Source organism: Poromitra crassiceps (assembly GCF_964638095.1).
Source record: "Poromitra crassiceps genome assembly, chromosome: 7".
Lineage (NCBI taxonomy): Eukaryota > Metazoa > Chordata > Actinopteri > Beryciformes > Melamphaidae > Poromitra > Poromitra crassiceps.
In genome coordinates this window covers 14374216-14400951 of record NC_139628.1, presented here as the reverse complement: position 1 = coordinate 14400951, position 26736 = coordinate 14374216, and the positions used below count along the sequence as shown (strand labels likewise).

Here is a 26736-nt window from a genome sequence, read left to right as displayed (position 1 = left end):
TAACAGAAAACGTGGATTTATTTTTTTATTACACATTTCTTGGCAGGGATGAATGGATATGCTATGCATTACGTCACGGTCAGGCAGTGTCCAGCAGCATCAACCAGGGGAGAATGCTATAACGTTAGTTAATAAAGATGCACAAAGTTTCATTTAATATACAACTTGTAGCAGTTAGCAAGCAACTTTGACATCGGCACCACTAGTCTCTGCCCCGGGATTCCTCGGATCTGAACGGGGCCGGGTCTCAGATTTCTAATAATAGACGGGTCCACTCCGGGTCCGGGCACAAATTTCCCGGGTCCATTAGGGTCCGGGTCCGTGATTTTGGACCCGTGAAGACCTCTAGTGTCCTGTCTTGTCTGCGGTGAAATGCAAATGAACTAGATGATCAAATGTTTCATGTCCTCTTTAAAATATGCACTATTCTGAATGAATTATGCGTGCGTTTACTGGTTTATATTTAATCCTCTCTTTTTTCCCGAAATATATCTTACCTCCGTTCAAACCTCACTGCTGCAGTCAGATCACTGCGTAATTGCAGATGTGATGGTTAAAAAGTTGTCTCAAAGCCTCGGCCAGACTCTTGGTTCATCTTTCAGAACCTCACGTGTCTGTGAGGCACAAAGGCTGGCTGCTGATACACTAGGAACAAGTCAGTACCCAAATCACTTGGCTGTCAATCGATTCAAATATTTAATCGCGATTAATCGCATGATTGTCCATAGTTAATCGCGATTAATCGCACATTAATCGCACAATTTTTTATATGTTCTAAATCTACCTTAAACCGATATTTTTGAAGTTTTTAATTTATCAACATGGGAGTAGACGAATATGCTTGCTTTATGCGGATATGTTTATTATTATTGGAACAATGACAAATACTGTCCAGAATATTCTTCAGAATAACCTCAAGGGGTGTGCATGCTGAACCATACTGTATAGTGAAGTAGAAGCATATAGGCTACTGTAGTAAGCTGCATAATTAGCCTACTGGTTCATCTGAAGAAAAGAGCACAGGAGCAGCTGTGTGCCAGCTCTCTCCCCCTCTCTCTTTCTCTCTCGGTCTCTCTCTGACTCTGGTCTGATCGCCCTCCCTGTCTGTCTGTCTCGCTCACTTTCTCTGCCTCTCTCTTCCCCCGCGCTCCGTCTGTCTGTATCTCTCTCTCTCTCTCTGCAACGGTCTGATCGCGCTGGTGCGCCCTCTCTTTCTCTCTCTCACCCAAAATGTGGGACATTTTCTCAATTTTAAGCTGAACTTGCCAACATTATACCCATTTTCTTCCTCCTTTTCTGCTCACGGGGGTTTCTTTCCGCTTGCTATCAACGTTACTGCTTCCTGATTTCCCAAACTACGGGTCGGACCAAGGCTCAAACTTCAAAGAAAGTGCATGCGTTAATCGCGCGCTAAAAACAAATAGTGGCGTTAAAAGGAATTTGAGTTAACGCGTTATTATCGCGTTAACTTTGACAGCCCTAAATAGAATATTATCTCTTTCTTACCTGACGTCAGTTCAAGACCTCACTGCTGCTCGTCTGCTGGTGTACATTAACATAAAGGCCCCTTTTTTTAATAATAATAAATAATAATAAACTCCTTTTCAAGGACTCAAAGACGCTTTACAAAAACAAACACTAAAGGGGCGGGGACGACGTAAGTGCAACAGACAATGGACAAACACGACACAGGCACACAGGGATAGGCAGGGGGGAGCTATAGGAGAAGGCAGAGGAGAAGAGATGGGTTTTGAGACGGGATTGGAAGACAGTGAGGGAGTCTGATTCTCTAATGTCCGGGGGGAGAGAGAGTTCCAGAGCTTGGGAGCTGCCCTGGAGAAGGCTCTGTCGCCGAAACTGCGGAGGTTGGATTTGGGGGAACACTGCTAGAATACTATGTTAGTATTAGTACTGTATACTGTAGTTATGTTCCGGATGTTTTCATATACCTATACATGGCTCTCTCTCTCTCCCTCTCCCGCTGTCTCTCTCTCCCGCTGTCTTTCTCCCATTCTATCCCGCTGTCTCTCTCTCTCTCTCCCTCCCTCTTTCTCAGATCTTTTTATTTATTTCTTTATGTTTTCTCAGATCTTATCTAATGATAGACTGGTTTTCACTTCAAAGCATCACTCTCTCCGTCTCCCTCTCCCATGACACACTGCAGGCTTTTCACTTAGAAAGAAAAGTCTGCCTCAGCAGGTGTTTCACTATTCTAATGCAGGATCTAATTACTTTTTAGTGGATATGTGCTTAAACACATGGACTTCTGGAGGCTTGTCGAGGGGGAAACTTATTGGGTTGAATGCATTATGGTAATTTAATTTGTTTCAATCTGGTTCAAGGCAATTTAGTTTAATTTGTCTTTTGTTTAGAATAATTCCCTTTCAGTAGCAGTCCCACATGTAGGGTTCAAGTATGGTCTTTGAACAAGTGTATATATATATATATATATATATATATATATATACACATTATATATATATATATATATATATATATATATATATATATATATATATATATATATATACTTTTGGAATTAGAAACACCATAGATGTGAACATGGTCTTCCTCCTGTCTTGGAGGGGAGTAGGGGGGGTTCCCTGGACTGTGGCGTTTACACAGCACTTTGCCACACAGGGAGCGCGCGGCCGCTGTGTTTGAGCTAGCTGTGCTAAATCGCCACCGTTTGATTACGTTAGCGCTTGTACACCCCGTGACAAGACACAGTGAGGCTGGTATAAACAGCAGAGAGGCAGATCTACAGCTGATGTAGAGCTCTGGTATAAACAGCAGAGAGGCAGATCTACAGCTGATGTAGAGCTCTGGTATAAACAGCAGAGAGGCAGATCTACAGCTGATGTAGAGCTCTGGTATAAACAGCAGAGAGGCAGATCTACAGCTGATGTAGAGCTCTGGTATAAACAGCAGAGAGGCAGATCTACAGCTGATGTAGAGCTCTGGTATAAACAGCAGAGAGGCAGATCTACAGCTGATGTAGAGCTCTGGTATAAACAGCAGAGAGGCAGATCTACAGCTGATGTAGAAGCTCGACGCTGAGGTCACTCGGGTTCCTTCTGGCAAAGCAACTTCTTTATTGGAAAGCAATGGAGGTGATATGACATCATTAGGAATAATGACTATAATCAATTCAGAAATATTCAGAAATATGTACACACACCAGCGCTTTGTCAGTGGTAAGGAGTAAGTATTAATGACTACCCGTATGTGTGGGACTTGTGCTTTGTGTGTGTCTGTGAGCAGAGGTGGGAAAAGTACACACATTCCTTCAATTAAAGCAGGACTAAAGCCCAAAACACTTTTTTTCAGCTTTTAACCAATATGCCTTTGGGGGTGGTGTGTGAAGAATTCTGGTCACAATTTCCACATTTGAGACCAAACTGTTACCATTGTACCATTTGTATCATTTTCAGCAGCATAAGTTCCCTCTATGGGTTCAAAGGTGCTTTTTTTTGTGCCCTCGAATGAATGGGAGATTTGGTATATCGTGACGTCACAGTGGGGTTAGCACGCGCCCCACTCATGTGAAAAATAGTTTTTTTCCCCCCATGTGATTATTACTGTAGTTCACGCGGCGTGAGCCCTTTAAGAGCAATGCAATGTAATCCCCTACTGTGGCTAATATTAGCGGCTAGTTAGTTATGTTACATGGCAGTAAAACGCCACTGAATGACCAAATTGATAGAACTTTTAACCATTTCGAGTAACACTGTTTCCATACGGATCACCAGCGTTAGTTTGTTGTTTATAACGTGAGAATACTGGGAGGCGGGTGATAGCGTCTCAGTCGATGATTTGATTTGACCGTTCTGGGCACTGGCGTTGGCGGTGGCCAATCCTGGCGTGTTCCACCCCCAAATCGATTGTGTCTGGCGCAAAGCGAGTGGGTTTCAGGACGAAACAGTCTCGAGCAACTAACGTTATCTTTAGAGCAATATTCCTGGAATGCAAGTTTAACTAAACAGTTACATGTCCTCTGCGTTCTACATCAAATGAAGATATTACGGGTTGTTTTATTTTGTATGTTACAAACCTATTGGCCAAGATATGTTAGTTTATGGCGGAGGAATTCTGCCAGCTAAAGAAGGGAGTATAGGCGGCCATCTTGCCTGCAGAGTTTTCAAATCAAGTAGAATACCGTTTTGCAAGAAATCTGGGGGGTTTAGTCCCCCTTTAACACATTGAGTGCCACAGCGCTTCAGTAAAATTGTCTGGAGCCTGTGCCAGATTAACTTCCATTCAGTTGAAAACAGCTATAGAATTTTTTCTATTAGGGCTATATGAACAGGGTTGGACTTTAATGAAACATTGGACACTCCTACTTCTTTCAAAGAAGAAATTTTGTTTCTAGAGAGTTCCATTATGAAATGACAGCCTCTGAAAAAAGCCCACTTTCAAGGGTTTTCTGCTGTCTTTTTTTACTTTTCGAAATAAAGTCACTTTTATGAATACTCTAATTTCAAGCGCATTCACTGACTCTGGCTGGTGTTTTCTGATGTAGTGACATGGTGTGGTTCTGTGTGCAGCCTGCGTGCCCCCCCCCTCTCCACCCCGGAGCTGCGGGCTCCTCCCCACACTGTCTTCGCAGCCTCAGTTTTTGCCCCGGGCGGATTTCAGTGCAACGAGGAAATGGCAGGCGGGACTGAGGGAGAAGGTTTAGCCGTTCGGCTTCGGGCTGCCTTTCTGGCGGGTGGTCGTGTGGAGGGGCTGTGTGCAGGTGGATAGACAGCGGCGGAGGAGCTCAGTTGTGGGCTCGGATCGCAGCCAACTGTGGCTGCGGACAGAGCAATCTGTGTGGCTCTGGCTGGCTGCAGCATGCGTCGGTGTCTCTCTGATCACGGCGTTCTCCGTTTTCTCCTGCACAAAGTGAAGGATCTGAGGTGGGTGGCGCAGCTCCCGTATAGAGTTTTAAGGTGGTGCCGTGTGATCCCTTGAAGGGATTCATGCTCACTGGCTGGGTACGACCTTAAACAGCAGAATTATGGAATAATATGAATTATGATTTTAGGACGTCCACAGACGTCCTTGGCACTCCTCGTTACTTTTTTTTAGGACGTCCAGAGACGTCCTTGGCACTCAATGTGTTAAGTAGAAGTACAGTTACTTGTCTAAATAAAGGCCCAAAGTAGAAGTACTCATTCAACTTCAAGTCAAACTAAAACATTACAGGCTCTGAAATGTTATCAAGTATAAAAGTAAAAAGTATTTCTCCCGGCTGTTTCTGTGCAAAGCTAACTGAACCTCACGTCATATTAAGATAAACAGGTGGTGTATGCTGATGGTATTTAATCTCTGCTCCTGGATTTGTTTGCAACAGTCATTGAAGAACTAAATCTAGGAAATGAAAATAAATAAACTGACTCCTTTCAAACTTCAAGTCAGTTTTGGTGGAGCACAAAGTCCTTCATCACTTGTGTTAGTGGTAGGGAGTGGACTTGGTTCAGGTGATGTGTGCCCAGCACTTGGCGGATCCGGGTCCGACACACGTGGGCCAGACTGCGAGGACATCTCTTGGCCTCCAGAAAGACCCTGAGAGCCTCAGGATCCGCCCTCTCCTCCAGCTGTGCCTGTGGTCACCAGGGCCGGGTCAGCACCGTGGTCCAGCAGCAGCTGGACGACGGCCATGTTGCACCTGTTATTCAGCACCACCTGCAGCAGGCGAGAAGCCACGTCACGGGTCAGAACGCCAGCAGCCTGGAGCAGCAGGCGGAAGCAGTCCAGGTTGTTGTCTTCAGCACTGATGTGGAGAGGGGTGTGTGAGCCATGGATGATTCTGTTAGGGTCGGCCCCGGCTTCCAGGAGGATCCGGACACAGTCCAGGTGATGGCAGCACACGGCCCAGTAGAGAGGCGTCCAGTTATCCTCATCAGCTAGGTCTACCTGTGCTCCCTGTGTGATCAGGTAGTCCACACAGGCAGCATGACCCCACCTGGCTGCCTCCGCCAGAGGGGTCCAACACGACACATAACAACACTTTTCATTGATCTGCCTTCTGAAGTGGTCTTCCTGCAGCAGGCTCCTCAGTGTGTCCAGGTCTCCTGCACAGACGGCATCATGGAGCCGCCAGTCATGTCCTGCTTGAACAGCCATTCCTTCAGATGTGTCACTGTACCACACTGACTTATATGCTGTGTTCTTGTGTTCTTCTTATGGCTTACTGGCAGACTGGATGACTTCTTCCACCACTTATAGCCTCAGCCAGGAAGGATTTATGACATCACTGATGACATCACAATTGCTCAAATGACATCACTGATGACATCACAATTGCTTGAGTGACATCACTGATGACATCATCTGTGACGTCATCAATGATTTATGACATCACTATGGTAGTATCCGGCTGAGCTGTCTGTGACATCATCAGGGAAGGTACAGATACCTGAAAATCCTACATGTACAGTAATGAAGTATTTGTACTTAGTTACTTCCCATCTCTGCCCGTATTCAATCCTTTTTGTACACAGATCTAGAAAAAATACTGTTTGTATTTTTTTGTGAGCTGTAATATTTTCCGGACCTATATCAGTCAATGCAACCGTGCATACCAACGGCGAAGTTTCGCTGAGCGTTATTGCGGTGTTTATTTTTTCGAACCACGGTCGATTTTTCAGAAATTCGCTTCCTACGTGTACACATCTGTGGCTGTGATTGACAGGTGGGTCGAAACTCGCATCGCAATTTCGTGCCGTATATTCGCATCGCTCTTGATGTGTAAGGACCTTAAGAGCACTATGGTGAAATCAGAAGTGACATGGCTACCTCAGAACCAGAGGCGTGCATATAGAAGAGTCGCGACATCTACATTCACTCCAATGGACCAGTTTTTTTACTCAAGAGTTCCAGGAAGTAAGGTCCTGGATTAAGCAGCGCTGTCGAATTGCAGCAAAATGGACAGTTTGTGTTTTTTACAAATTGTACATTATCAACTTTATTTTAGCAGCGCGAGACCCCTTCCTGGCTGTTCATTGGCTAAGGAGTCACGCTTGTTGGTCCTCCACTGACGCCACACTCTCTCTCTAAATTGCTCTGCTCAGAACGTAGCGACTGCATTCATCAAGTGATTTGTTGGGGGGAGGTCAACATTTGCCTATATCCCCCAAGTGCCTGTTGATGTTGACCCTGTGCTTCAGTGCAGTTCGGGAGCACAGGAAGTAGCATGTTGGGATACTTCCTGTGCTGGAAGACGCACACAGTTGAGAAAAGCCAGGCTGTCTTCTTGTGCCGCTGGCTGGCTGGGGCCTTGACAGAGCGATGGTGTGAACGTGGAGCGTCTCATAATGTCCCTGTTCTGTGTAGTTCAGCTCAGAGGGTCAACAGGCGATCCTGTTCCCTTTGTCTCACCAGAACACTCTATTCTGAAGGAACCAGAACACTCTGTTCTGAAGGAACCAGAACACTCTGTTCTTGAAGGAACCAGAACACTCTGTTCTGAAGGAACCAGAACACTCTGTTCTTGAAGGAACCAAATGACCACAACAACAAAAAAGAGGAGGCTTGCATCATCAGTGCAATCCAACGGGCGGGGAGAGGAACTGCGGATTGTTGTTGGGTGGTGCTGGGTCATTCTCGAAGCTTGAAATGGATCGAAAGTGTGCCTTTCTGTGATAACTTCTGTGGTTTTATATTAATTTACTGACATTCACTCTTTCATATTATAATTTTTATTTATTTATTTATTTATTTATTTATTTATTTATTTATTTATTTATTTATGTATTTATTTATTATTCTCTATCTTTGCTTATGATTCTATTTTTATTTACCCCTAGCATTGTTTTGTAATGTTTGTGCTGTTTGGCTTGGCTTGCCTTGCCTGTCCGAGGGTACCCCACGTGCATGCATGTAGTACTGATTGTCACTCCACGGGGGTGCGTCTGGGGGAGGGTGCTGCCCTCCTGAACCCACCTCTGTCGGAGAGAACAGTTCCAGGGAGGGTTGTAATGTACTATATTGCACTGTATTTTGCACATTCATATATATATATATATATATATATATATATATATATATATATATATATATATATATATATATATATATATATATAAAAGAAAAAGGGAAAAAGTTATCAAAATCATTTGGTGCCGCTCCAGAAGTCTTAAAATCAACCTCAGCCAAAACCCTTCAACCACCTCTCAGACCACTGATGTTTATGAGAAGTGAACTGAATAGATTTCCATCTCAATCACCATTCCAAAATATAGCCCCCTCCCCCCCACCCACCCACCCAACCACCCATATTTCATTACTGAATGCAGTTATGGCATCAACTCAAAATATGTCTTCCAAATGAGGGGAAGAGTCCCGCTTCAGAGTTTATGACCCACGTGTTGAGTCTCTTAGATGGGGGAAGGCTGCCCGGTGGTACTGCGTCGTGCTGCTATTGACGCCACTCTGCTAACCCCTCCACTGGGGGAGGGCCCGGGCCGGGGTATTTATAAAGTTTTCCACGTTGTTGTTTTTTTCCGTCATGGTGGCTGCTGTTGTGCTTGTGGGCGTGGCTTGACCTTGCGGTGACCTTGACAGCGGCTCACAGTGCTCCTCTATCTTAACGCAGATCTGCCATCGAGCCGGGCTGAACCCTCAGCCAGGCTCACCAGGGAGATAATAACTGGGTTTAATGGTTTTCTCCTCTTTCATCACAGTCGCCCACTCTCATCCCACAAAGCAGAGGTTGGATAGAACAACGTGCCGCTAACATGCACTGACACATAGGATGACCTCATTCATTTGGCATGTAGGCCATGTTGAGTTGTGGTTAACCCATTGATACCTGATGCGGTCTTAAAGGGATACACACACAAATGAGGGATATATATACACGCAAATGCTGCATCGGGTATCAATGGGTTAATCCCGGCATTGGACAAAGGCCCACGTCTGGAAGGATTCGTCTTCATCATGAAGTCAGACACACCAGAGCCGTATAATAGAAGAGTTGCGACATCTCCATTCACTCCAATGGACCAGTTTTTGACCTCACAAAAGTTCCCGGAAGTGCGGTCCTGGATTAAGCAGCGCTGTCGAGTTGCAGCCAAATGGACCGTTTGTGATGTACAGTACTTTTAACACATTAAGTGCCAGAGACGACCTAACTCGTCTTACATAATCCAGCGCTTAAGTGCCAAGGACGAGCTAACTCGTCTTACATAAACATTTTTTTTTTTTTGACGGTGGTACATCAATCAACAACTTTTACATCTTCGAGATCACTATTGGAGCAAGATAATGTGTATAATCTATTTTACCGACCCACTAAGTGTTGACAGTGCTCCCCCAGACGACCGAAATCAAAGAAAAAACTGCCGCGGGACCAAGCCGTTCAAGGAAATGCCGTGGCGATTTCACAGTAATCCATTCAAGACTTGTCTTGCCTGAGAGCGGCCGCGCACCGGCAGCAGCACACAGAGAGCGGAGAGCGATTTGCAAAATAGATCATAGGTGAAACACACTTTGAAACACCTCAGAAAGGCCAGAATCAACATCTGCCCATCGCCCACGCATTCCCCGGCCCATCTTGACTCGCACAAGGAGCGTCTGCACGCAGGCAAGCAGGCAGGCAGGCACACAGGCAGGCAGCAGCAAAAGCGCTTCTGACACGCCCGCTGTACAGCCAGGAGGACACAAGACACACGGAGGGAGGAGTTTGAATGAGAGGGGTGTTTCCTGTTGTTATGGAGGAAATTACTGTTCAAAACTATTGTTTAGAATGTCTGACGGTCTTACTGATGCCAAAAATGAATGGTTAAAGTGACTGTTTCACAAAAAGCCATTTATCTCTGAATAAATTTCCAGACGCTGAAACCATGCTGTACTCAACGGCTAATATCTACATAACTACTAACTCTGCAAACTAACTCTTTTAGACAGAGAAAGCACACATTCTATTAGTTATTTTTAGATGATTGGTGTTCATGAATTCTTAACAGAAAAGAATCCTCGTCTGTTTCTAAAATGAGCCAGAATCGTCAAAAACACCCCTGGCACAACTTACCTACAGGAATGAAAACATGGCTGGCATTCAATGTGTTAAGGGTCAGACGTTTTAAGGAGTCAAATTGCATATTATCAGCTTTATTTTATGCATTCAAACGTAGCGATCTTTTGACCGAACTACACCTATAGCGTTCCTACATGAGACTGCAAAAGAAAATAGTTCCTCCATGAAAACTCTGTGCATTATCTTGAGTAACCGGGTCATGATTTCTGGAAAGAGACACTGCTGTTGAGTTTTTCTAATGTTATTTTTTTTGGTGCTTTGAGCGCCACAAGCCGAGTGCCATCCAGTTCCATTGTGTTGCAGAGAAGGCAGAAACTCTGCGGCCGATATCTCCAAAACTCAGGCAACTATCCCACAACGATATAGATGGATAAATAGCACTACAGGTGAGAGGAAAAATATGTATTTTGGATTTTAGGGTGAGCTGTCCCTGTGGCTCATTCATCGCAAACGGTTTCGTTCAGTTCGCCAACATATGAGCTCGTTCAATGAGCGGCGCTCTTTTAGCGCGCTCACGCACAACAACACTTCCCCGTATAACATGTCGCGACTCGCCAACCGCTAATGCGCGCACTCCAATACGTTCTAGAATACATCATTCATTCATTCATAAACATCATAACCCAACAACAGTTGCAGCAGTCACGGAGCACAAAGCCCCTCTGCGGGAACACGTAGGTCACTGTTAGCCAGTTGTACAGCACTTCCTGTTGTGAGTGAGTGGTCTATTACCTATTAGCACCACACCACCAGCAGAGCCCCCCCCTCTCCCGGAGCCAGTTAGGGGGCTATTGTTGCCTCCCCTCGCCCACACTTGAAGGTGTTGATCCCCTCGCTGGCCGTGCCCGCCCGGGGGCCAGGGGGCTCTTGGCTGGGTTCAGGCCGTCGTCGTGACGGAGAGACACACACCAGCCGGTAAACACTGTCGATAGGAGACCCAGAAAAAAAGCATGCAAAGGAACACACAAAAGAAAATGCACGCTTTGATGGCCGTATGCAAATGCTGTCTCGTTTCTCTTCGTCACTCTGTGTAAGTGTTTGAGCTGGAGTCCCAAGTCTCAAGTCTCTGAGGGTCAAGTCCAAGTCTGAAGTCAGTTCTCAAGTCCTTGGTTGCAAGTCTCTTATGAGCATAACCTATGAGCGGTCCATCATCTGCTGCATGCCATCCGATCAGCATTGATTAGTTGACATTATTATTCATAGACATTTCCTTAACTCATTGAGTGCCAGCCACTTTTGGAGAACGGACACTCCCAGTGCCAGAGTTTCAGAGCGTTTTCAGTGATTTCTCGAGGCCCACAGAATATTGTGTGATATTACTATGTAAACACCGAACACGCACAAAGAATGAGGAGACTCTATTGTATCATCAGCAAAAAAAAGTTTATTGATACCATTTTCCGTTCTTCAGTTATCAGCCGGAGAAGATAGGTTGTTTTGAGCAAAAAGAGGCGTTTCAAATTAGAAGCTGAGATATTGAGCCTTTTGTGAAATGAAGCATTTCAAGCAAATCACTGACTCTGAAGCTAATATTTTCTGACCTGAAACATCTGAACAGTAATTTCCTTCAATAAACAGCACCCACACCCCCCTCAACTCCAAACTCCTCCTCCATGGGAGTGTCTCTGGTGGCTCTACTCGCTGTGCTGGCTGCTGCGTGTGTCAGGTGAGTCTCTGCTGCCTGCGAATCCACGTTCGGATGGCGGCCGCTCGTCGGGGGAGTCTGGATGGGGCTCGCTGAGTTCGTCTGCGTTTCTGGGGTTTCGGTTGTGAGCTGGGATGAAGCTGCGTCCGATTCTAGGCTTTCTGCTGCGCGTTTCAAAGTGCGCTGCACCCAGTCTATTTTCGGAGCGCTCAGCCTTGTGCGCCGGCTCCCAGCGCGACACTGAAAAGCCAAACCATTCTCATGAGAATGGTTTGGCTTTGGTTTTATTTTCTGGCGGCTAATCGTGTGGAGAAACTATGAAGCAGAGACATCATTTGTGGGAGCGGATTGACTGCTGTTCGCAGCTAACGTTGGCTCCAGGCAGCCAGAGCAATCTGTGCCGCTCTGGCTCATGCATCGGTTTCTCTTTCATCACGGGGCTTTTTCTGCTGTTTTTCCTCAACTTTCTCTAATCTGGAGAGCACTGTCGGTTTATAGCACTCGGCTTCGCCTCGTGCCACAACCCTGTACCAGTGGTAAATGTGGCCACAACCCCCTTCCTCTCGTGGTAAATTTGTTAAATTGGCACTCAATGAGTTAATGTTAATGGTTCCTTCCCCCCCCCCCCCACCAAAAATAAAAGATACTTCATGAGTCCAAAATCGAGTCTTTTGCGGACGAGTCTCAAGCCAGGTCTCAAGTCACTGTGTGTGCGACTTAAGTGCGACTCGAGTCCAAGTCGCAAGTCCACGTCCCCATCTCCATCTCCGCTGGGAAGTAGAAAATTAAACTAACTTGACAGTTGCACTGAGTGAATACACAGTGAACCAGAGACTAGTATATGTCTATGACTGATCTATTCAAATTCAGGCAAATGGGTCCTCTCTTTCTCTGAGTGGGATTTAAAGTTAGATATTGGATGCGAGCAGCAAGCAGCAGGGCCCCTCTGATTTCAGGGACTTTCCCTTGGCAGGGGGGCATGTGATGCGGCCGTGGTCCGGGCAAGAGGGTGTGGATTTCTCTGGTATGCTCTCGACTCTCGACTCTGTCTCCACCGAAGTTCATGTTGCGACGTTCCGACGCACTCCCATAACACGTTCATTTACGAGCAGTGAGCGAGCATAACGCACAACAGACGCAGGCATCACCGGGGAAGAAGGAATAATATATATATATATATATATATATATTAGGGCTGTCAGCGTTAACGCGTTAATCGCATGTTAACGCGCGCCGATCATAACACGTTATTTTTTTTAAATCGCGTTAATCGCATGCCGCTATTTTGTCCTTCGTCGCACCCGTACTTGTAGTCCTTGTCTCCTGCTTGTGCAGGCAGGCATGGAAGAGAACGACAGCAATACGCTTTTAAATGGCTCGTTTTACTTCCCAAATGGCACAGTGGATAAGTCAAGAGCCCTAGTTTGCACCTTGTGTAAAACGGAATTAAAATATCACCGAAGTACATCGAGTTTGAGGCGAGCTATCACCTAAAAGTAGCTAGCAGCCAGCTAGCAGCCAGCTAGCTAGCGCGAGACTCATCACTCATTCTTCCTTCAGAGTCTCAGATGCGCGGGTCCTCTAACCACTGGGAGGTCGGCTCCAATGGCTTCACGCGATATACACGTTATCAATACACAGTTTCCAATACCGAGCCATTATTCACATGGAAGTGCCAAAGTTTTTAGCTCAGACACAGCCTTCTTCGGCTGTGTCATTTTGGGTTTCGACTGCTCCACAGCGCCGCCGCCAGAAGTATCGGTTCTGGAGTGTTCTGGAGTGTTGACAATTATTGTGCATTTATTTTCTATTCAAGATGCATTTTGTAGACATTTTGTGACCTCCTGTCTACATTGCACTTCTATTGAATTGAAAATAAATCTAAAATTCAAGATCACAAAGTACATTTATTTGCATTTATTTGATTCCCAATCACGACACACTGGTAATAATTATTAATATCTAATAAAAAATGCTTTGCAATGCAAAATAATAGCATTTGAAACATGCGATACAAAGATGCAATTAATCGCGATTAATTATAGTTAATCGCACGATTAATCGCGATTAAGAAAATTAATCGTTTGACAGCCCTAATATATATATACACACACAGTATATACACACACACACACACACACACACACACACACACACACACACACACACACACACACACATAGTAGTTATAGTAAATACTAGGTTTAGATAGTAGTTATATTAGTTACTAATTATAGTACATCTATATAGTAAGGTTGAAGTTGTGTGTCTGTCTGTGTGCACACCCACGCCGCACTTCGGATTGGGCTGAAAATGTGCATATGTGGGTTATGTGGGACCTTCATAGGCAGGGCAACACCAGGTACATTGCTAGTTAATATTTTCTTTCTCATTATCTGATCTGTCTATCTATTAGACTGTTAAATACTCTGAAACATGAACATGACATCTTATTTTATTTGCACACTTTATTCACTTTAATTCACTTTATGATTTTAATATTTTTTTTTAATGTTTTTCCTGATTTCCCCCCATTTTCTCCCCAATTGTACTTTGCAAATTTCTCCCCCTGTTGCCCTGGTCGCTGCTCCACCCTCTGCCGATCTGGGGAGAGCCAAGACCAGCACCATGCTTCCTGTGAGACATGCACAGTTGCTAGGCGCTTTTTTTCACCTGACAGCGAGAGGTTCACCGGCAGGACGTAGCACGTGGGAGGATCACGCTATTCCCACCAGTTCCCTTCCCCCCGAATAGGCGCCGCGACCGACCAGAGGAGGCGCTAGGTGCATGCCTGTATGGACGCCCGACCAAGCCGCGTTGGGAGGCAGTAGTGATGCGCGGGTCAGGATTTTTTAAGGCCCGCACCAACCCAACCCGTCATTAGAGCCAGTCCACACCGCCCCCGCCCCATTAAAATATGTGAAAGTTCCCAACCCAACCCAGCACACTGCCAATTTAATGTCATATATATATATATATATATATATATATATATATACTGCAGAGCTCTGTCTCTGTCTCTCTCCCCCCTCTCTCTTTCTTTCTCTGTGTGTCTCTCTCACACACACAGACACATGCGCACAACAGTTTTTCTGCTCTGGATGCGTTGCGCCATGCGGCGTTAGGAGTTCTTTCTGCTTCGTCTGTGTTACAAACTCTAAGTAGCGATTATCGGTCTTTCTTCAATTAACCCAAGGTCTTCAAAAGGAGGTAGCAGGTAGGCCTAGGCTACAGAAACAGTGTTTATTCTTTCCCGTTTCTTTTGATTAGCTCATGCGCTCTCAATTGGTATAACGTTGACAAATAGATAACAGTCCATTAACAGAAAATCTGCAGTGAATTCGTTTTGGACACTTCAAATAATAATTACAGTGAATAATCCTCAAAATGTTTGTTTTAAGGACACATAGGCTACCTCATTGAAGCGTTTCTTCACTCCACCATGTAGTAGGCTATAGTAGAGAGTGCAGCAGGTGCAGTCTGCTTCAGACTCGCGGACTCGCCATGTCTGTCTGACTGTGTGTACATGTGCATCTGTGTGTGTGTGTGTGTGTGTGTGTGTGTGTGAGAGAGAGGGAGTTCACATCTTTAATAAAAGGTTAGTCTGCGTGTTTTGCTGCTGTACGTTATTTAATAACGCTGCTTTGTCATGTTCGGAGCCTGCCCCGCCCACACCCACCAGATTTTCCTAAAAATCGGGGCGGTCCAGCCCGCGGGACCCGGTGGGGTTTGGGTAGCCCGCACATCACTAGTAGGCAGGGATTGGGAATCTACCGCTACACTACCCTGCTGATTATTTTAAGTGAATATATAGAGAATTAGGTAATACATGCAATTTCAAAGGCTTTTCCACTCCGAGGAGAATACATTTCATGGAGAAACACCCACTATTTGCAATTTTGTTAGCATTTAGAAACATTAAACACAATATATATTGGCACTAATAACACCTAGCAATGCAAAAATACGTCTTTTTTTCCTCTCCATGTTCCCTTCATAATAATGACCAGTCAGTCTGTAATAATTCTCTCTCTCTCTCTCTCTCTCTCTCTCTCTCTCTCTCTCTCTCTCCAGGTTCCATCGTTGATGATGGACAGTCAGTTTTCAGAGTTCACCCCGGACATCACTCCCATCATGCTCGCTGCTCACACCAACAACTACGAGATCATCAAGCTGCTCGTCCAGCGCAAGGTGACTACTTTCTGCTCACACACACACACACACACACACACACACACACACACACACACACACACACACACACACACACACACACACTCTGCCTTCATCAAGGTGACTACTTTCTGCTCACACACACACACACACACACACACACACTCTGCCTTCATCAAGGTGACTACTTTCTGCTCACACACACACACACACACACACACACACACACACACACACACACACACACACACACACACTCTGCCTTCATCAAGGTGACTACTTTCTGCTCACACACACACTCTGCCTTCATCAAGGTGACTAGTTTCTGCTCACACACACACTGCCTTCATCAAGGTGACTACTTTCTGCTCACACACACTCTGCCTTCATCAAGGTGACTACTTTCTGCTCACACACACACTCTACCTTCATCAAGGTGACTACTTTCTGCTCACACACACTCTGCCTTCATCAAGGTGACTACTTTCTGCTCACACACACTCTGCCTTCATCAAGGTGACTACTTTCTGCTCACACACACACTCTGCCTTCATCAAGGTGACTACTTTCTGCTCACACACACTCTGCCTTCATCAAGGTGACTACTTTCTGCTCACACACACTCTGCCTTCATCAAGGTGACTACTTTCTGCTCACACACACACTCTGCCTTCATCAAGGTGACTCGTTTCTGCTCACACACACACTGCCTTCATCAAGGTGACTACTTTCTGCTCACACACACTCTGCCTTCATCAAGGTGACTACTTTCTGCTCACACACACTCTGCCTTCATCAAGGTGACTACTTTCTGCTCACACACACTCTGCCTTCATCAAGGTGACTACTTTCTGCTCACACACACTCTGCCTTCATCAAGGTGACTACTTTCTGCTCACACATACTCTGCCTTCATCAAGGTGACTACTTTCTGCTCACACACACTCTCTGCCTTCATCAAGGTGACTACTTTCTGCTCACACACACTCTGCCTTCATCAAGGTGACTACTTTCTGCTCACACACACTCTGCCTTCATCAAGGTGACTACTTTCTGCTCACACACACTCTACCTTCATCAAGGTGACTACTTTCTGCTCACACACACTCTACCTTCATCAAGGTGACTACTTTCTGCTCACACACACTCTGCCTTCATCAAGGTGACTACTTTCTGCTCACACACACACTCTGCCTTCCTCAAGGTGACTACTTTCTGCTCACACACACTCTGCCTTCATCAAGGTGACTACTTTCTGCTCACACACACACTCTGCCTTCATCAAGGTGACTACTTTCTGCTCACACACACACACACACACACACACACACACTCTGCCTTCATCAAGGTGACTACTTTCTGCTCACACACACACTCTGCCTTCATCAAGGTGACTAGTTTCTGCTCACACACACACTGCCTTCATCAAGGTGACTACTTTCTGCTCACACACACACACTGCCTTCATCAACGTGACTACTTTCTGCTCACACACACACTCTACCTTCATCAAGGTGACTACTTTCTGCTCACACACACTCTGCCTTCATCAAGGTGACTACTTTCTGCTCACACACACACTCTGCCTTCATCAAGGTGACTAGTTTCTGCTCACACACACACTGCCTTCATCAAGGTGACTACTTTCTGCTCACACACACTCTACCTTCATCAAGGTGACTACTTTCTGCTCACACACACACTCTGCCTTCATCAAGGTGACTAGTTTCTGCTCACACACACACTGCCTTCATCAAGGTGACTACTTTCTGCTCACACACACTCTGCCTTCATCAAGGTGACTACTTTCTGCTCACACACACTCTGCCTTCATCAAGGTGACTACTTTCTGCTCACACACACTCTACCTTCATCAAGGTGACTACTTTCTGCTCACACACACTCTGCCTTCATCAAGGTGACTACTTTCTGCTCACACACACACTCTGCCTTCCTCAAGGTGACTACTTTCTGCTCACACACACTCTGCCTTCATCAAGGTGACTACTTTCTGCTCACACACACTCTGCCTTCATCAAGGTGACTACTTTCTGCTCACACACACTCTACCTTCATCAAGGTGACTACTTTCTGCTCACACACACACTCTACCTTCATCAAGGTGACTACTTTCTGCTCACACACACACTCTGCCTTCATCAAGGTGACTAGTTTCTGCTCACACACACTCTGCCTTCATCAAGGTGACTACTTTCTGCTCACACATACTCTGCCTTCATCAAGGTGACTACTTTCTGCTCACACACACACACTCTACCTTCATCAAGGTGACTACTTTCTGCTCACACACACTCTGCCTTCATCAAGGTGACTACTTTCTGCTCACACACACACTCTGCCTTCATCAAGGTGACTAGTTTCTGCTCACACACACACTGCCTTCATCAAGGTGACTACTTTCTGCTCACACACACTCTGCCTTCATCAAGGTGACTACTTTCTGCTCACACACACTCTGCCTTCATCAAGGTGACTACTTTCTGCTCACACACACTCTGCCTTCATCAAGGTGACTACTTTCTGCTCACACACACTCTGCCTTCATCAAGGTGACTACTTTCTGCTCACACACACTCTGCCTTCATCAAGGTGACTACTTTCTGCTCACACACACTCTACCTTCATCAAGGTGACTACTTTCTGCTCACACACACTCTGCCTTCATCAAGGTGACTACTTTCTGCTCACACACACACTCTGCCTTCCTCAAGGTGACTACTTTCTGCTCACACACACTCTGCCTTCATCAAGGTGACTACTTTCTGCTCACACACACTCTGCCTTCATCAAGGTGACTACTTTCTGCTCACACACACTCTACCTTCATCAAGGTGACTACTTTCTGCTCACACACACTCTCTGCCTTCATCAAGGTGACTACTTTCTGCTCACACACACACTCTGCCTTCATCAAGGTGACTACTTTCTGCTCACACACACACTCTGCCTTCATCAAGGTGACTACTTTCTGCTCTCACACTCTGCCTTCATCAAGGTGACTACTTTCTGCTCACACATACTCTGCCTTCATCAAGGTGACTACTTTCTGCTCACACACACTCTGCCTTCATCAAGGTGACTACTTTCTGCTCACACATACTCTGCCTTCATCAAGGTGACTACTTTCTGCTCACACACACTCTGCCTTCATCAAGGTGACTACTTTCTGCTCACACACTCTCTGCCTTCATCAAGGTGACTACTTTCTGCTCACACACTCTCTGCCTTCATCAAGGTGACTACTTTCTGCTCACACACACTCTGCCTTCATCAAGGTGACTACTTTCTGCTCACACATACTCTGCCTTCATCAAGGTGACTACTTTCTGCTCACACACACTCTGCCTTCATCAAGGTGACTACTTTCTGCTCACACACTCTCTGCCTTCATCAAGGTGACTACTTTCTGCTCACACATACTCTGCCTTCATCAAGGTGACTACTTTCTGCTCACACACTCTCTGCCTTCATCAAGGTGACTACTTTCTGCTCACACACACTCTGCCTTCATCAAGGTGACTACTTTCTGCTCACACACCAGGGCCGGTTCCAGAACCAGATGACTAAGGGTGCATCCAAGATAGGAAGGGGTGCAGATGCCCGGCCAAAGGCCGGGCCCCTTCGGGTGGCCGGCCTAAGGCCGGCCGCCCGAAAAATTTGACATGTTATTTTACTAAAAATAATGCATTTGACCATCATTTCAAGTAGAATGATACCACCCAAGCAAGAATATTTCAAGTGTTTCAAGTGCTTTACTGAAATATTTGGACCATATAATGATAATACAATTATCTCAACCTTAAAAGGTTACATATAGGTTAGGCATGCACCGATATGAAAATTTTGGCCGATGCCGATAACCGATATTAACATTGCTGTTATGGCCGATAACCGATATTTACCGATGTCGATATGATCTGTATAAAACCACATTTTTATGATCATCACATTTTGTACATACTGAAAAACACATGTTAACACTGAATTTGAAAAAGTTATGCATTTCTTTATTTGCAAAGCCTTTGGAAAAGCCCATAAATCATAGATTTACTGCATTATTTCATATCAATGTGAAGAATTTGTCTGATAATGATAACCGATATTAACATTGCAACATCTGACCGATACCGATATGACCGATATGTTAAAAAATGACTAACATCGGCCGATACCGATATGATTGCCGATATATCGTGCATCCCTAATATAGGTGCCAAAAAGTCATAAAATCACATCAAAGAACAAAGAAAAACAACAACTATAATTCAAGTTTAAACAGTAAGTGTGCAGCTGTAGCATTTATTAATTTTTTTTTTTTTTTTTTTTTTTTACTTTTTTTTTTTTTTTTACTTTTCAACTGAGCATGCAGACAATTAAAATAAGGGTGCAATGCATGCTTATGCACCCCCGTAGAACCGGGCCTGTCACACACACACTCTGCCTTCATCAAGGTGACTACTTTCTGCTCACACACACACTCTGCCTTCATCAAGGTGACTACTTTCTGCTCACACACACTCTGCCTTCATCAAGGTGACTACTTTCTGCTCACACACTCTGCCTTCATCAAACTACTTTGAAGGACAATATTTGTGCAAATTTGTTTACCTTGAAGTTTCACATTGCATTGCATTTTCATTGCACAAAAAACAACAACAACAACAACAACAACAACAACAACAACAAGGTTGTAGACAATTCTCACCAACAGCATATAGAAATCACATAAAAAAAGATATGACACGACATAAGCTAATTTTAAACATAAGACACGGCATAAGCTAATTTGCAATGGGTTTTTTTTTTTTGTACTGCTAGGTACAGAAATTACAAAATTTAAAATTAGGCTAAAATGTATTCTACATTAAGTGGATGTTTTATTATTTGTAGTTTAGCCTGAATGATTTACAGTTGATTGTATTATTCTGTACAGGTCACCATTCCCAGACCGCACCAGATACGATGTGACTGTGTTGAATGTGTATCCAGTTCTGAGGTAAGAGATTGATTGATTGATTGAGTGGGTGATTGATTGATTGATTGATTGCTTGATTGATTGATTGATTGTTTCTATTGGGTAAAAGTACAGACAAAAGTACATACCAGAGGATAAGACGTACAAGCGTACTTGAAAACTTGTTTCCAACATGGTCCTCGTTGGTGGACAAAACAACAAGGAAACACAACACGAAAAACATTCCAAAGACAATTCATCTTTCCTGAAGCTTTGGTGTGATTGGGTCAGTCGCTAGCGAGCCAAACAAAGTCAGGCTTTGAAATGAATAAACCCTGTTTGTACTTGTAGAAAGGGAAGAATCAGTGTGTCTCTCTCTATCTATGCAGGTTGACAGTCTTCAGTGTGTCTCTATGCAGGTTGACAGTCTTCAGTGTGTCTCTCTCTACCTATGCAGGTTGACAGTCTTCAGTGTGTCTCTCTCTACCTATGCAGGTTGACAGTCTTCAGTGTGTCTCTCTCTACCTATGCAGGTTGACAGTCTTCAGTGTGTCTCTCTCTACCTATGCAGGTTGACAGTCTTCAGTGTGTCTCTCTCTACCTATGCAGGTTGACAGTCTTCGCCACTCACGGTCTCGACTCAACATCTATAAAGCTCTGGCCTCTCCGTCGCTCATCGCTCTGTCCAGTGAAGACCCCATCCTCACTGCTTTCAGACTGGGCTGGGAGCTCAAAGAGCTCAGCAAGGTATGGAGGACACGCTTCACATTAAAGGTTACAAAGTCACCATAGCATTTTGTATGTGTGCTTCTTTTGAGCCAGGGTTGGTTTGATCTTTAGCTCGTCATAATCGCTTCAAAACTTCACAATTTAAAGCCCCATTATGTCACTTTTTGTTTTAGCTCAAAGTTATAATCCATGCGATTTCAGTGTTGTCCTCTTGGGTGACACCTATAGCGATGAGTGGTAATTGCAGGTGAGATCCAAACAGTGTTATTGTGACATTAGCCAGTTTGTTCGGCCGTAGTAACCATAGTAACCACCCGCAGTGCAGAGACGAGAACAAAGTAGCCTGTTATCTGACTTCACACAAGAGTTGTCGGGAACCAACAGTAGCCTACAGATACCGCTTTCAGACAGACACGGTTCTGGTTCTGGCTCCGGCTCCGTTCTGGAGTCTCAGAACCATGGTGCTTTCTGGCGAACCAGCCCGTGTTCACGCCAGTTTAAGCGGAACCAAAGTGGGAGGACATTATTCGGGAGTCCTTCTTCAGTTTTTTAAGTTGATTAATTATTTGGTCTGGCGTCCGAGTGAACCCAGCCTTGGCCATCTCTTCCGCAAGTTCGGCATACGACTTGCTCTTTCTTGTACTGCTTTCTAGCTTTTCTTGAGATTCGGTAGATGCCCAAATCGCCACTAAACATTTGGTTTCCTCAGCAGACCACTGCAAATTATTTTTCTCCATGTTGTCACTGCCTTCTTCTCCTTCCTGCTCGTTTTCAAGATTCAAGATTCAAGATTCAAGATTCAAGATTCATTCAAGATTTTTTATTGTCACTACGTAGTACAAGTACACAGCCTAGAATGAGACACGCCCACTGATGATGTCACGGTTCCCAAGGAAAAAACCAACTATTTTTTGGTTCCGCTGAGAACCAATTTTTCAGGTTCCGAACCAATTATTTTTTTGGTCTGAACGCGCCGGCCGGTTCAACTTAGGGTTCTGGAACCGGAACCGGCACGGAGCCCTGCCGGTGTGAAAGCCCTAAGAGTGAGTTTATTGTGTTAGCTCCGCCCACCCTGTGTCACCACAGACACCAAGTTCATAAATGCTGCAATACTGAAAATGCAAAGGCTTCCATCAATGGGCCATAAGCTCAATCACCATTGTGTTAAGTCACTCTCAGATAGATAGTGACTTAACACGTTCACTGCCGTGGACGAGTCAACTCGTCAAGCAGAAACCAACGGTTGAGTGCCGTGGACGAGTCAACTCGTCAAAAAAAAAAAAAAAAAAAATTTGACGGTGGGACGTGGATCAAAGCCCCCTACGTCTCCTATAAAAATATGGGAGCCACCAAACGTGTACAACCCATTCCACCGACCCACTAAGTGGCGACAGTGCTCTACAGACTAGAGAAAGCCGAGCCAAAACTGCAGGGGAAAGCGTGAGGAAGCCATTCTCATACTGTAGAATGGTTTGGCGAAAACGCTTTCGCGCTGGCGCACAACGGTGGGGGGTTCCAAAAATAGACTGGGTGCAACACACTTTGAAACACGCAGCATAAAGCCCAGAATCGCAAAAGCTTCATCAAAGCTCTCAACCGAAACCCCAAGAAACGAGCGAGCCCCATCCAGACTCGCCCGAAGAGCGGCCGCCAGCAGCCAGGCAGCACAGACAGGCAGAGACTCGTCGCCCGTGACAAACGCTGCAAAGCCACCAGAGACACACCCACGGAGGGAGGAGTTTGAAGGAGAGGGGGGTGGGGGTGCTCTTATGGAGGAAATTACTGTTCAGAACTATTGTTTAGATGTCTTGTCTTACTGATGCCAAAAATAAATGGTTAAAGTGACTGTTATATCGAATTTCACAAAAAGGCATTTTTCTCAGCTTTCATTTTCAGACGCTGAAACCATGCTGTATTCAACTGCTAATGCCTACATAACTACTAACTCTACAAACTAACTCTTTTAGACAGAGAAAGCACACATTCTATTAGTTCATTTTGAGATATTTTGTGTTCACAAAGTCCTAGCAGAAAATAATCCTCGGCTCTTGAAAGATGAGCCAGAATCCTCAAAAAAAACCTTGGCAGAAGCTACCTACAGTAAAAAAAAAACTGTTGGCAGTGAATGTGTTAACAGACATTTATTTACATGAAACTCTTATGGATTATAACTTTAATATAACTTTGTAATCATTGTGATGGTACAGTGACTTCTAATAGGGATAATGGTGGCTCTGTCATTCCCACGCCGCCCTCCAAAAGCCTCTTCCTGCACTATGCATCCCGGTGCGACTTGACAGTGTCAGGTTGCCTGGAACTTTCAAGTCCATATCCTGCACAGCTCCTTCAAATTAAAAGTTTTCCGCTGCCCAACTAACAGGACTCTTTTATTGTGAAGTACGCACCATTAGCAAATTCCCTCACTAAAACAAGGCGCGGCAACAACATTTGGCCGTATTTGGAGCAATTTATTCACCCAGCGAATCATTTATAGACACTGCAGAAAGGTAAGCAAAGTAGAGACAAGACAAGTACAAGTACAAGCAGAAAGAGTCAAATGAGGCTGATATGTAAATGTACTGTAAACAGGGAAATGTAGCATGTATTAACGTTAGCATTATTCTGTAGCTGTGGGGGCGCAGTTTCCTCAAATAGAAAAACTACATAATGGGGCTTTAATGGAAACTTCATAAGACATTTCTAGTTTTTCCTTGTGTTTCTCTGTGTTCCCTGCCTCTCTTGTGCCTGCGCCTCCCCGGTCTGTCTCTCTGTGTAAGTGTCGCATGGGCATGGCCCCCTCTCTCCCCTAGCTATTGGGCTCTGCTTTACCTCCATGCCCGTACCTGGGCATGGCCCCCTCTCTCTCCTAGCTACTGGGCTCTGCTTTACCTCCACACCCGTACCTCATAACTCATCACCACTATATCATCCCCAGCTGGCCATCCACTCATCACCACGATATCATCCCCAGCTAACATCCACTCATCACCACTATCACGGCCTGCCTTGTCCTCCTGGATCACCAACACCACTCAGCGTCGGAGCTTCTGCCTCAACCCGTCTCTTCGTCCCATTCTCAAACCGACCATCAGCCACAATAAAGCTTTTTCCATCTCCATCATCATTGCCTGTGTCTGCATTTGGGTCCAAGAAGCTCACCATAACAATACCTGGTAATAGGAGTTCTAGAATCACGTTCAGGAGTAAAAGCAGCTGCACCTATAGTTCTGCTTCTGATAATGAGTAAATCAAGGCTTCATACATCGTTAGTAACTTGGAATACTTCTATTTCAGGTGGAGAATGAGATTCATGTGTATGAGAAACGGTTGCAGCTGCATGCTGTTCCTTAGCATGCAGTCCAGACATTCTAGAGACAATGTGACTCTTCATAAATGCTTCAAAAGGGCTTCACAACACATTCATTAATTAAAACAAATAAATTATTAATATCATTAATTAATGCCTTGTAATATCCTAACCTCAGGTGGAGAACGAGTTCCGCCAGGAGTACGAGGAGCTGTCCCAGCAGTGTAAACTATTTGCAAAGGACCTTCTGGACCAGGCCAGGAGTTCCAGAGAGCTGGAGACCATCCTGAACCATAGAGACACCGACCAGAGTGAGGAGCTGGACCCCAGGCAGTGCCACGAGATGGCTAAGCTCAAACTGGCTATCAAGTACCACCAGAAAGAGGTAGGGAAACAGCCACCCATTACCTGAGACCAGGATACCTAACCAGAGTTCCCACTCCACTGCACATGGAATTTCTGGAGTGCTGTGGAATTCTTGGGGGGTTTATTGACTTGGAAAGTCTGGGGATTTGATATAGTAGGCTCACCCGCTACGTGGGCTTGCTAGCTCGGCCGATGTGCTGCCTCGCCCGCCCTGTAGCTCGCTGAGCTGGTCCTGCAGCTCACATACAGGACAGGACAGAGTGAGATAACGAGTGAGAGAGAACAGGACAGAGTGAGATAACGAGTGAGAGAGAACAGGACAGAGTGAGATGACGAGAGAGAGAGGACAGGACAGAGTGAGATGACGAGAGAGAGAGGACATGACAGAGTGAGATAAAGAGTGAGAGAGAACAGGACAGAGTGAGATAAAGAGTGAGAGAGGAGAGGACAGAGTGAGAAAAAAGTGAGAGAGGACAGGACAGAGTGAGATAAAGAGTGAGAGAGAACAGGACAGAGTGAGATAAAGAGTGAGAGAGAACAGGACAGAGTGAGATAAAGAGTGAGAGAGAACATGACAGAGTGAGATAACGAGAGAGAGAGGACATGACAGAGTGAAATAAAGAGTGAGAGAGAACAGGACAGAGTGAGAGAGAACAGGACAGAGTGAGATAAAGAGTGATAGAGGACAGGACAGAGTGAGATAAAGAGTGAGAGAGGACAGGACAGAGTGAGATAAAGAGTGAGAGAGGACAGGACAGAGTGAGATGACGAGAGAGAGAACAGGACAGAGTGAGATAAAGAGTGAGAGAGGACAGGACAGAGTGAGATAAAGAGTGAGAGAGAGGACAGGACAGAGTGAGATAAAGAGTGAGAGAGAACAGGACAGAGTGAGATAAAGAGTGAGAGAGGACAGGACAGAGTGAGATAACGAGTGAGAGAGAGAACAGGACAGAGTGAGATAAAGAGTGAGAGAGAACAGGACAGAGTGAGATAAAGAGTGAGAGAGAACATGACAGAGTGAGATAAAGAGTGAGAGAGAACAGGACAGAGTGAGATAACGAGTGAGAGAGAGAACAGGACAGAGTGAGATAAAGAGTGAGAGAGAACAGGACAGAGTGAGATAAAGAGTGAGAGAGAACAGGACAGAGTGAGATAAAGAGTGAGAGAGAACATGACAGAGTGAGATAAAGAGTGAGAGAGAACAGGACAGAGTGAGATAAAGAGTGAGAGAGAACAGGACAGAGTGAGATAACGAGTGAGAGAGAGAACAGGACAGAGTGAGATAAAGAGTGAGAGAGAACAGGACAGAGTGAGATAAAGAGTGAGAGAGTTTGAGAAACAGAGTGGATAGATCTAATGGGACAGAGAGAAAGAGAGAGATTTGATGGGATATAGTTAGGAAAGAAACTGAAAGACACCCCGAGGCTTTCTCTCTCTCTCTCTATCTCCCTCTCTCTCTATCTCCCTCTCTCTCTATCTCCCTCTCTCTCTCTCTCTCTCTTTCTCTCTATCTCCCT

At 45.1% G+C, this 26736-nt stretch overlaps 1 protein-coding gene across 2 annotated transcripts in view; it reads left to right on the top strand.

The window, feature by feature from the left end:
• trpc5a (transient receptor potential cation channel, subfamily C, member 5a) overlaps positions 1–26736 on the top strand; it is a gene marked incomplete at both ends in the record, with an annotated part of 171682 nt that overhangs the window by 26106 nt on the left and 118840 nt on the right. For both annotated transcript variants that reach the window (XM_083640792.1, XM_083640791.1), the window contains 4 exons: positions 15744–15860; positions 20797–20859; positions 21427–21564; positions 25032–25238. In XM_083640792.1, coding sequence (XP_083496918.1) covers positions 15744–15860; positions 20797–20859; positions 21427–21564; positions 25032–25238 — 525 coding nt within the window. The remainder of the gene's footprint in view (positions 1–15743; positions 15861–20796; positions 20860–21426; positions 21565–25031; positions 25239–26736) is intronic.